The sequence below is a fragment of the Doryrhamphus excisus genome, chromosome 19 (genome assembly GCF_030265055.1).
Source record: "Doryrhamphus excisus isolate RoL2022-K1 chromosome 19, RoL_Dexc_1.0, whole genome shotgun sequence".
NCBI lineage: Eukaryota > Metazoa > Chordata > Actinopteri > Syngnathiformes > Syngnathidae > Doryrhamphus > Doryrhamphus excisus.
Genome location: NC_080484.1, coordinates 12,765,447 through 12,777,302, shown reverse-complemented (window position 1 = coordinate 12,777,302; position 11,856 = coordinate 12,765,447). Strand labels below are relative to the sequence as shown.

At 43.3% G+C, this 11,856-nt stretch overlaps 2 protein-coding genes across 6 annotated transcripts in view; one reads left to right on the top strand and one right to left on the bottom strand.

Annotated features, from left to right (window-relative positions):
• Positions 1–1,726: 1,726 nt before the first annotated feature.
• On the bottom strand, positions 1,727–7,633 carry LOC131107584 (elongation of very long chain fatty acids protein 4-like). Of its 4 annotated transcripts, XM_058057763.1 has the most exons (8): positions 7,565–7,622; positions 7,384–7,485; positions 6,430–6,515; positions 6,161–6,348; positions 6,001–6,081; positions 4,090–4,261; positions 3,775–3,902; positions 1,727–3,181 (listed from the first exon to the last, which is right to left on the bottom strand). In XM_058057763.1, the coding sequence occupies exons 3-8, from the start codon at positions 6,494–6,496 to the stop codon at positions 2,897–2,899; spliced, it is 921 nt and encodes a 306-aa protein (XP_057913746.1). In that variant the 5' UTR covers positions 6,497–6,515; positions 7,384–7,485; positions 7,565–7,622; the 3' UTR covers positions 1,727–2,896. The 4 variants fall into 4 exon arrangements, with proteins under 4 accessions (XP_057913746.1, XP_057913745.1, XP_057913744.1 ...); XM_058057762.1 differs by having other exon boundaries at positions 7,303–7,633; XM_058057761.1 differs by having other exon boundaries at positions 7,384–7,633.
• Positions 4,151–11,856, top strand: part of LOC131107582 (inactive serine protease 35-like) — a 42,331-nt gene continuing 34,625 nt past the window's right edge. For both annotated transcript variants that reach the window (XM_058057759.1, XM_058057755.1), the window contains exon 1: positions 4,151–4,279. In XM_058057759.1, the coding sequence (XP_057913742.1) occupies positions 4,255–4,279 (25 nt within the window). In that variant the 5' untranslated portion in view covers positions 4,151–4,254. The remainder of the gene's footprint in view (positions 4,280–11,856) is intronic.

Here is an 11,856-nt window from a genome sequence, read left to right as displayed (position 1 = left end):
GTAAGACACTTTGGAACTGTTCTGTTGTGAACTTCTTCTCCTTCAAGGGACATTTATATTGTTCGTGTTCCCTTTGTTTTATTCCCAGGATTCCAGCCACTAATTTTATGTCCAGCAGGGGGCAGAGTGGACACACAGAGTAGATTGACGCTCCAACAGGAGGAGGGTGAGTGAAGGGTGACTGTTTCCGCTGTGTTAGGAGAGAATGAGCTCCTTTGCTAATGAGATGAGTGAGTGGCGGGTCAGGTTTGCAAGACTTAACCCCCCAGGCGACCCTTTACCCTATACCCCAACAGCTTGTGGACGACTGAATTCTATAGTAAGAATCTGTGCTGTGTTAAACCTGCAACAATTGGCCTTCAAGCTAGCCTTGCCCAGTGTGTGACAGTTGCAGTGTGTGCACCTTTCTGCAGGAGGTGGCATGCAGGTTATTGTGACCCTGTGCTTAAATGCCTTTGATCGAAAAGCCTCAGCCCTTTTGCAATCCCTTTAATCCTTGGCTTACATCCCTCTGTGTCCCCAAGGAGGACAAACACACCTCTCTGCTCTCCTCTGATCCACAATTCAGTGTCCGCATCCTTCATGGTGCGAGGGCAACGTCTTTTGGGAGCCCTGGAGTCGGGAAGGGTGCGCCAGGATGAGAAGTAGTACGGGGTCCACTTGAAACAGGTGTGTCCAAAGTGCAGCCCGGGGGCCATTGTGGTCTGCAAAATTAAATTTTACAAGAATAAGATAAAAATATGAGGAGAAAAAAGTTCAAGCAAGAAAGTCATAATTTTACAAAAATGTGATAAGAGTTAAAATAACATTATTTTAGTAGCATTAAGGTTGAAATATCCAAAAATAGTTTTGTAATGTTAAGAGTAAGTTATGAGAAACAGAACAAGGTCAGGTAAGGTTTCAGAAAAAGTTATGTCGAATGAAGCCACAATATGGGAATAAAGACATAATTACGAGAATAAATGAAGAAATACAAGAAGAAAGTTTGTTGTGGTGGGGGAAGGGGCAACCAAAATAGGGGAAAAAACAACACATTTTATGAGAATAAAGTAAAAATATTGTGAGTAAAATAAAGTTATTTTTGTAGCGTAGAGCTGAAATTGATATTAAAGAAAAAACATTTCTAAAAGTCGTCATATGAGAAGCAAAACATTATTTTTACTTTTAAATTACTGTACGTTGGGAGAAAAGATAATGTTATGGGAATAAAGTCAATATTACGAAAAACAAATTTACAAAGTTTATTTAAAACTATGTTGTATTTGGAACATAACACTGCAAAATTGGAGAAAAATAGCAAAGTTGATACTAATGACATGGTATTTCATTTCTCATGCAATGGATGTATTATGAATGCCCACAGATTGAGACACGTTTGTGAGCCATGTTTAAGAGAAAGAGGCCTTTTGTGTACACGGAGAAGGCCTGCCCTAGCAATTAATTGCATGTCCCTCTCCTAGTGAAGGCCCAATGTGAACTGGCCACCGTCTTGAGTTCCAGAGGAGACCTGATGGCAGATTAACTGAAGGCTTCTTCTCCAGTGACCTGCTTTCTCGGGCAACCCGTGAAGTGACGTAGAGGTAAGCTCTTTTGGAGCTAAAGCCAATTTGCCCCCAAAGATTAGGGCAGATCTGTCTGGACAGGTCAACGACAGACTAGCGCTGCTGCCTCTTGGGCACCTGCAGATTGTCTTCTCCATGAGAATAAATAAGCACACAAAAGGACACACGCTGCAAAGAGTGCTGTCACTCTTTTATTTGAGTTGTATGTGCAGTTTGTTTCCATAAAAAAAGGACAGACCCTACATGGTGGCAGTGAGACGACAATCAATCTCTTTATTCTCGGCTACATCGCACAGCAAAAAACAACAAAACATGGAGACCCACAAAAATATGATGCCAAGTAAGCAAAAAAAACTACTGTCCCCTCCCCTGACCAGGTATTTCAGATTGAAAAACAAAGACTAAAATTGAGTGCAGCACAGTGACGGTAAGAGCTGCTGATGTGTTTTTTTTTTTGCAGCTAATGCCGTTAGTTTGGGTCTTTTCAAAGTGTGGCACGGTGAGCCTCTCCTACATTTTCTTGAGCGTACTTTGTGGTTTTTGATTCACCCAGACTGCAGGAACTATAAAGCAACTCAACCCCCACCCCAAAACAAATAAATGAAGTTGGGTAGCTTAGGTTTGAAAAATCGAAATTGAAAAGTTTTTTGTAATTGTTTCTTTATGCAGCAGTTTTAAATAAATGTACTGTAATATGAGATCCATTGACTTATTAATGAAAATGATGCAAAAAGTCCGGGGTGCCCAAACCTTTGCATATGTACATGTTTTCACAAATACATTTGTTGGCTATCCTATGTCCTTTTTTTTTATCCCCACATTTTTTTGTGGTTTTCTTTGGAATTAAAAAGTGGCGATACATTCTTTTTATTGGATATCAATAATTGTGTAAACAAAAGCTCTTCCGTGGGTGCAGACCTCATCGGGTGTCCGTGTAATTCATGAAATAAAACTCCGTCAAGGGGCGAGAAAAAAAGAATAATCACAAGCAGAATTTGTTAAGACTATGGAAGCTCTCAAAGAAAACATGACCGGGGCTCCAGTGTAAGAAGAATTGGTTGGTGCATGCTGAGTAAGCTCTTCAACGACATTCTGGGTGCGTGACGTGGTCCATAAAAACCATTTTGGCCACATGAAGCCTACGTGTTCAGCATGTTTGCTTTGCTCACTTTTAAAAGAAACCAGCGATGAAAGACGACCAATAGCAACTCTCGTCCAGCCTTCATTAGCACCGTGCTCACCTGGTTTTCCTCCCCATCTACCCGCCTCCCCCCTCTCATCCATCTCTGGTCCCTTAACACTGTCCTCTGGTTCATCGTCCTAGCCAGCCAGCCTTACTCCCGTTTCGCCCGTCCCTTGCCCTTTTGCCTCTTGCCGTTGTCCTGCACCTCCTCCGACTGACTGTGGCCGTTGGTAGCCTTGGAGACGCCGTTGGTGAAGGGCTTGGCCCCCTTGTGCGCCGGGGAGGGTTTGCGTCGGTAGGCGTGGTAGTAGAAGTTGGCGAAGAGGATGATGAAGGTGACGGCGTAGCCAATCAGGGCCCACTGCATCCAGTTGGGGAAGGGGCAGCCCGTGTAGAGGGAGTGGCCGGCGTGGCCGATGGTCACGTGGAACTGGATCTAAAGGGAATGAGAACATTCAAATATTATTTCAATTTACATCCAAGCGAGCTTTGCTGTTGGTAGCTGATGTGAGGAGGTCCCCAGTAGGGTCATAGTTTGGACTTCTGACAAGCTGGGGTGCCAGACTGCATCATGTGAGACCTTAGCACAAGTCAGTTCAGCAAGGATAAAGTATATTATTATTATTAGTTGTAGTAATATAACATTTTAAATTTTTTTTTTATTGATTTACATTTCTCCAATGTGCTGCAAATGGCACCCAAGCTGTACTTTGGACACCCCTGCATACACTATGCCCATAATGGTTCTTTTTGGGAAATCCAAACACTTTGGAAGTTCTGCCGTACTTACTAATAAGCAGTAGGGATTCACCAATTTGCACGTTTTTCACTTCTGATTCCATTTTCATACCTGAATTTGAATACCAGACCTGTTGTCTTTCATATGCGACCACGCCAAAATAATATCAGCAAACACAGCTGTCTCCACACATGCAGTGCCTCACTCACACACATGTTCATGGCTTCAGTCGGTCAGACAACACAGAATATACCCATTCCTGGGCTGTACTTAGCGAAGGCAACACCTACCATCTGCATGATGGTGAGGTACTTCTTCCACCAGAGGTACTTCTGCATCTGAGGTCCCAGTGCAGCCAGACCATAATAGCCGTACATGATAACATGGATGCAAGAGTTGATGGTCGCACCAAAGAAAGCTGTGTGAGCGAGAAATAACATGGATTAATTAATTTTTCACATGATTCATGGGACACGCAACACCAACTGTTACTGGTTCTGTCATATTGCACTCCCAGTAATCACTTGTTAAGTAGCCATGTTAAGCATTCTAACATCATCATCTCAGCAAATATCACTGGACTTAACCTTCTCCGCTCGTCTCACCTTGCCCACCAGGCACCCACTTGATGCCGATCCACCAGAGGATGAACATGGTGCAGTGGTGGTACACATGGAGGAAGCTGACCTGGTTGAACTTCTTCCTCAGGATGAAGAAAACCGTATCCAGGAACTCCACTCCCTTGGAGATGTAGTACCACCAAAGAGCTGATGCTATCTAAAGACGGGAAGGAAGGTAAGTGAAGAAAGCGTGTGGGAATAAAAAAGCGTGTGGCCGCATAAAAATAGATGCCGTTGATGTTGAGTACTTTGAAAGCATCCGGATGAGTCTGCTCCATTTAAACGACATGAATGCAGAATGCGCTCCATTTGTTAAATGGCTCTTAACATTAAAGAAGCAAGGCAGCTCATGTACTTACTCAAGGTCAAGGTCAAATATATTTATATAGTGCATTTCCAACAGTTAACCGCCTAAAGTGCTGTACAGCAGCCAGTAAAACACAAAACACAGATGCATAATAATAAGTCGTACAACTAAAAGTAAAAGTACAAATAATGACGCTAATAAAAACAGTAAATCAATAAATGAATACTAAAAACAATAAAAGCACACAATGCCCAGGTTAATCTGATTTAAAATGCACCAGTGATTGTTCATAGGCAGGTCGTTCCAGAGTCTCGGACCTGCGATAGAGAAGCCCCTATCACCCCGAGATTTAAGTTTAGACTGAGGCATTGTTAAAAGAAACGTTACTCCACATAACATTCTTAAATACCATCTATATTAATATATTAAACCACGTGAATAATTCAATGTATGCAGATGTTGCCTGTAGTCAGTCCAGAAGGTAAGTGAAATGTAAAATCCTGCATTCAGTCGTGTCTGACATGTTTGTGAGCATCTTTTGTGTATAAATAAATGAGGCCAATTAATATTACATCAGCACTCTGTTATGCATGCGGCGGTGCGGCACGTCCACGTCCACGTCCAATTCCAAGCCAGATAAGCACATGGGACAATGACATAGTAACACATGGTTGCTCTCTCTAAGCCACTGCACTGTGGCATCTGTTAACCCAGACCCCACCACCACCACCACCCACACCACTCAAAGAGCATGACCCAATGGTGGCCTGATGGGGGCGGAGCTCTGGGGTGGCTCCTGCCAAGCCTCCTGCACCTTTTGTTGTCCTTAGAAGAACTTTTGTCTCAATATATGACCAAATTTCTTCACATAGTGTGCACTCAATTGCAGAGAGGACCGGGCATCTCTTAGGGTAAGGGATATACTGGGGCAGGGGCATGATAAAATAGTGTATTATTGTATTATATGAATATTGTTTATAATATTGTACATTATGTGAATATTGTACAACAACACAACTCTAGACATTGACTATTAGAGAAAGCGTGCAGAAAAATGGTAATAACGTAGGTCGGCTGGGCAGAAGCAGAGGGGGCGGAGCTAATCTAAATGCATGCAGCTTCCCAGAAGAGAAAGATGGATGCACAAAGCACACCACATTTTAAAAACTACAGTAACGTAAGATCTTTTCAGTCATTTATTCTCCATCCAGCATGCCTCGGTAGGTGCTGCTGTTTTGGTTAGAATTGTCATACTAGAATTGTGACCTTGATCGCAACCCTATTTGCATTTAAATGTACCTCCCCATAATAACTCCTATCTTTGATACTGCACCAAAATGAATCTGTCACGCCTCTGTAGGTGCTGCTGTTTTGGTTAGCAACAGCATAGCTAGCTCCGTAGTCTGTGTCAACATTAACATCCACAGGGATGCTTCTTTGTGTGGTTGAGACACGGTGGAGGCAATTATCGAGGAAATATGGTAGTAGGGAAAAATGAGTCCACATATTCGACTCTTCCAATAGGTCTTGTTTATGTGAGACATAATGTGCATGAATGTGTTTATTTCAACAAGGAGGTGGGGTCTCACCCTGACTTCATTGACGTCGTTAGAGTAGTTGACAGGTTGACAGAGGTAGCTGTACCCGGCTGCTCTTGAGCCAAGCAGGAGCTGATGAGGAGACGATAGTGAGTTTATGTTTCTGTACGGAAGAATGATCGCTATCTATACAGGATATGGGGGCGCTGACCTCTTTGGCGATGTAGAAGTTGAGGACGACCATGCTGAAGTTGTACACTATCAGGGTCTTCCTGAGCGTGTAGGGCTGGCGGTCCTGCATGTATCTAGGCCCCGCCCACAGGAAGAGCAGGTACAGGCTGCTGATGGCCAGCGTGGGGAAGGGTGATGACATCATTGGCCAGCTTTCCACCCGCTTGTCTGCAGGGTGCAAAAAACACACGTATGGATATGCTGTTTTTGTGTTGGTTAAAAAAAAAACAACAAAAAAAGGCCACTCACCTGCTATAGTAAGGCTCCATTTGTAAAACTCTACTGTGTCGTTCACCATATGCGTTACAACGTCCATGGCTTTCGTCTTGATTGTACTGTGACGGAGACAATCGTTTAAAGCAAAAATCTGTGACACAAGTGGCCGATCAATTATAATTTCATTCTTAATTCTTAATTTAATTATAATGATTGAGAAATTGGAATTAAAAAAACATCTATTTAGAAAGTGAACTAGTCTGAGCGATGTCCACCTCAGTAAAGTAAGCAGTTGCATCATCTCTTGAGATGACAGCAGGTGTCTGTTTATTAATCTATAATTAATCCCATGCACCAGATCGTATGCCCTTTCAATAATCAATGGGTAATTATCAGGAGCTAAAACAGTAACCTCAACAGAACCTGCAAGCATAAGAGTGCCAGGCATCTTTGCACGTTTTAAATAACGTTAATACAGAATGTACATGTTTAGGCTTCATGCAAAACTCTGCAATGAGAAGAGAGGCGCACAAAAAAAAGGACAGCAGCCCATGTGTCAGCAGGTTTGTGCCGGGAGCGCTCAAGAGGCTTAAATTCAATTGATCAACGAGCTTAGAGGTGCAGGCCTAAGTACAAATGCCCGTTGTTTCACGCTTCTCTGCCTGATGGTGCTGGGAGAAAAAAGCACACAAGTGCAATTATTTTAGTCATTTCCGGTTTGCAAACTAGCGGAATTATGTTGCTAGTGGCTTGCGACATGACCTCAAAATGAGGGAAAAACTGATTGCACTGACAACGAAATAAATAAGCTGTACTTATAAATGGATTAACTCATAGGTGTGCCCAAATTCAGTAACCGTTATTCTGCCGATAATAAACCCATACGGTAAACTACACTGGACTCACCTGTGTGCAAATGAAACGCTTTGGGCACCCCAACACGACAGAAAAATGAACAAAAACCAGACGAATGTAGCATGCGCTCACCTCCTTGCTATTTATGAGGCGTTTAATGACATCCGGTGCAACTGACCGTGTTCCTTCTTCCAAGTGTCACGCCTCGTCCCTCTCAACAGCTCTCCGATCACACTTAAACGACATTAAAATTGGCAAGAAACTACAAAAAAGTAGACGAAACGGTCGATGTTTAAAAAGGGGGCTAATTTACACAGTAGGTGCGAGCCGGCCGCTTATCCTCCTCATCTTCTCGCAGTCTACTCAAAGAGAAGCCGATCACCACTGCGCACGCGCAAAGCCTCCTCTTCGGGTGCATCGGTGTGCGCCTGTCGACACTTGCCTCACATCCTCCAACTTTATCATCTTCATTTCATGGATTAAAAATGGATATTTATTTACATTAAAAGTGTTTGCATTGTGTATAAGTTCTTGTATGAGTTAAATCCGCCGACTTTAAGGTTGCTCACGTGCAACACGGAAGTAGCCAAATGCTTTGTCAATACAGAGTTTTGTCCAGCAGATGGCGACGTCGGCCTGATGTCAATGCTTACCTTAACTCACCTGCAATACGTTACATTTTATAGTGTGAAAGCTCTGAAGCAAAAATGTCCAAATTACATTTTGGTTTTCTGGGATATAATATGTACTTCCAACCTCAACATTGCTTAACCCATTCCCGCCATTCCAGCATCAAAACATTCAGGAAATTCTGGACAATTTTCCACCTTTCAAAATCACCACTTTTACCACAAGTCCATATTTTCCATGCATCATTTCTTCAAAATGTTTAAATAACACGATTCTACCTTTGTAGATTGTGCAATATTTACCCGACACCAATAAATAATTTGCTCCCAGGCTCATTTGTTGCATTTATTCAAGTGGTTTATATAATGTTATGCAACCGGTTGTTAAAAATGCCTCCATTGTGCCAGTGCTAATATTGGATTTATGCTGTTAATTAGCTTTTTTCCATGGGTACGGCTGAGACATCCAGCATAAAGTGCTGTTATTCAAAACCAGTGGCAGAACGGAGAGTCCATGCGTGTCTGTGTGTGTTGACAGTACCGTTTATTCTCACCAGTGCTGTCATGTTTAACTATGTGTTTATTAGTGTTGTGTAGAACTGCACTGCATCTTGCTGAGAGTACACACAAAATACTCAAAATAGGCAGCATTTGGGGGCAGAACCATGATGCATGTGTACCTAATTATGTGTCTGAGTGTTGTAGGTGGGCCGTTGAAGTATTTTCATCCATTCTATAGTTTTAGTTGTTGCCATGCGCTTTCAAGCCCCAGTTAAACAAACAGCAAAATGCTCAACAACGTGGAAATTGAGCAAAGGCGTCTCCTTCCAGCCCCTGAAGCGTCCATCATTATTAGTCTACTATGACATATGCACTGTGTGTAAACCACCGAATCTGTAAGGGAAGTGTCTTCCGCCACTGAAGGGCATATTCACTACTACCCACCTGGGACATACTCATTTTCCACATACCTCTGGAGCCTTTTGAGGGAAATAGCACTAGGACTTTTCTTTTAGGCAAAAGGCTTCCTGTTATGGGTACTTGCTATGACGTGAAGTGAAAAATAATGCAAAGTTCACAGGTTCAGACGCTCACATCCCTGCATAAAAACAAACATGTGGCGGGTGGAGTGACTTTTAATTATGCATGGCGTTTCAGGAAGTGTCTGAGGGACATTTGACTCACCATGTGTTTATGTACTGTATACGTATGTCCTTACAGCGGGTACTCAACCAGCACGTGAGCCAGTGTGCGACGACCCAAGGATCTCATGGAGTGTATTATGGATCGTATGCCTATAGAAATCAAATCTCTGCTCAGTTTTATTAGTTTTCCGGCTCTTTTCTCCTCATATTGCATCTAATTGCAGAGTGTCACTCTCCGTCAGAGTGTGTGTGTAATCTGGATCCAGTGTGTTCCATTACAGTCTTTTTCATATGGTTTTAATTGGAAAGGCAAATGCGTCAGGCTGAGATTTGACTGGTTCCATTCAGTAGCTGCTCTCCCGCTCCCTCTCTCTGTTCACAGTGGTTTAATATGTGGCATGAAAGCTGGTGCCATTTGTACAGTCAATGTTTTCTTTTACCGCTCCGTCATAAAAGCTGAATTGGAGCTGCACGCACGACCGCATGCATGTTGTGCTTGTGTGTTTTTGTGGCCCGTGGAACGGAACTTGCATTTTGGCCAGGAGCAATGAGGGGCCCAAACACATGGCAGATGATGGAGCGTCACTTTTCTTTTTTTACTGTTCCTCCTCGCTCTAACGCTTTACTTCGCCCTTTATGGCTTCCCTTCGCCAACTAGGTGTTTTACAGTGAAATAACCCATGCCGCTCAACATTTATATTTGACATTTTCTAGGAAGAAAAGGAAATTCCCCTCCTCCCTCAGGGTTAGTCATTAAAGTCATTAAATGACTAATTGACAGGACAGGATTTAGCAAAAAGTGTCTTCTTTTGAGGGGGGGGATTTTTGATTGACAATGGGATATTCCCCACCCCTTATTTCAATCTCAGTGAAACAGGAAGTAGCTTCCCAAGTTAACACTTGGACTAATATATGCCGCTTTTTGATTGTGCCTTGCGATTGGCTGGCGACCAATCGCCAGTGTACCCTGCTTCTCGCCCAAGATCAGCTGGGATAGGCTCCAGCTCACCCGTGTGAGGAAAAGCAGTATAGAAAACTGATGGATGAATGTTTTTTGATTGTTCGACACGGGGAGTCAAACTCATACCAAGGAGGGCCGAGACACTGCAGGTTTTCTTTCCTGTCTGTCACGAAAACAGCTGATTTTTAATGATCAACACTTTCTTCAACTTGAGGGAAAGAGCTCATCAATTAAATCACTTGCTGGAGAATCTCGTTGGAGAGAAAAACCTGCAGGGTCTCGGCCTTTCTTGGCACAAGTTTGACACGTGTTCAAGGGGCTCCTTAGCATCTTGAGGACCTTAACCTGATAGACGGGGGAAAAGTGGAGTGCAATGCAGATGGGTGGTCGGTGGTGGAGGGCTGGACAGACTGACTGCACTCCCTTCTTCTCAGATGAAATAGGAGTCTTGGCTCCAAACTGCCGGCTCTCTTAATAAGGACTTACATTCTTTGTCCTTAGTGCAGACATACCTATGAACCCCCCCGCCCGTCCCCGCCCAGAGAACAAAATATTGTTTCATGCATGACTTACTTAAAAGTGGTGTTGCAGTTATTCACACTGATCAATATGGTGTGTGATTGTATTTTTGAAGGGTAAATATTTTCCCCAGACTTCAACTTGCTGGAGGCAATTGCGCTTAGTTCACTGACTTGGCAGCACTAAAGGAAATCTGAGCACCGAGCAGGATTTGTCCTCATTGGGTACCCAGCGTGGCCACTCTCTGCTTTTGGCTGCCTGGAGTAGAATTAGTCATGGTCGATGTTCCATAAATTCATACAAAAAGGCACTACTACAAAATAATAATTGTTTTCCAGATCCTTTTTAGTTTTACGGGACGTCAGCAGAAAGGGTCCGCGAGTGTGGCCTGGCAGGCAGATGTCAACACGAGGCCCTTCCAACGCCGTGTGGTCACTAATTACAGCTGCTTTCGGCCCAGTTCTTCTTTAAACTCCCTGGCCTCGTCTCTTTCTGCTCCAACAAGTGACTCAGAAACAATCAGTCAGGCAAAGATAACCGTGTCAATACGCTCTTATCTCCTCTGTGGTTGCAACACTTTTGAAAATGTGTACATTCATGTACATACATGTGCATTGGAATTAGGGTCCGTAAAGGGGTAGGACAAGGCCCATGAAATGGTTTGGTCCACTACTACCTTCCCCGTGCTTGCTTTGTCGCTGCAGCTATAATCGACAGTTGGGGCAGAGCAGTGTGAAACAAAGCTGCCAGTGCCTAATTTTCATAGGGCCCAGAATTCCTACCGGCATCTCCGTGGACGTCATTAGTTAGCTGCAAGTATTGCAGTCGGGGCCGCTTAAGCCGCTGGCCGCAGAGAGCTCAAAGCCTCTCAGCTCTGTCATCTTCTGTTAATGTTAATCTGAAGTGGACGATGACCCACTGCCTGCCAGCGACCCGGCCGCCGCCGAGGTCGGCGTCTGATGTTGACAATCACATGGACTCCCAATTTCACAGCTGCAATGTGAAATGGTGATGGTGGAGTTTGAAAGTGCTGTTAGTAAACCTTACTGGGAACGTCGTATTGTGTGTCTGTAGCTTTAATGCTAATCAGCTGTTTTTGACACTTTCTATACTTATAGTAGACTGTAACTCTACACTTGTCCCATACAGTAAATGCCATATTGCTGATTATCATCATTTGTCTATTTGGCATCATAGGAGACCTTTAAAGTAGACCAGGGATGTTCAGAGTGCAGCCTAGCACCATTTCTAGCCCACAACTCTTTATTTCGGGAATAAAAAATAGGAAGAAAAATAATGTTATTTTAGTAGCATAAAGGTGGAATTTTAAAGAAATATATCATTTTACAGA

Coding starts and splice junctions, on each gene's coding strand:
- LOC131107584 (XM_058057762.1), bottom strand. CDS start 6,496: ATGGACGTTGTAACGCATATGGTGAACGACACAGTAGAGTTTTACAAA. Junction 6,349..6,429: donor ATGGAGCCTTACTATAGCAG/GTGAGTGGCCTT, acceptor TGCACCCTGCAG/ACAAGCGGGTGGAAAGCTGG. Junction 4,262..6,000: donor ACGACGTCAATGAAGTCAGG/GTGAGACCCCAC, acceptor TCCCGTCTTTAG/ATAGCATCAGCTCTTTGGTG.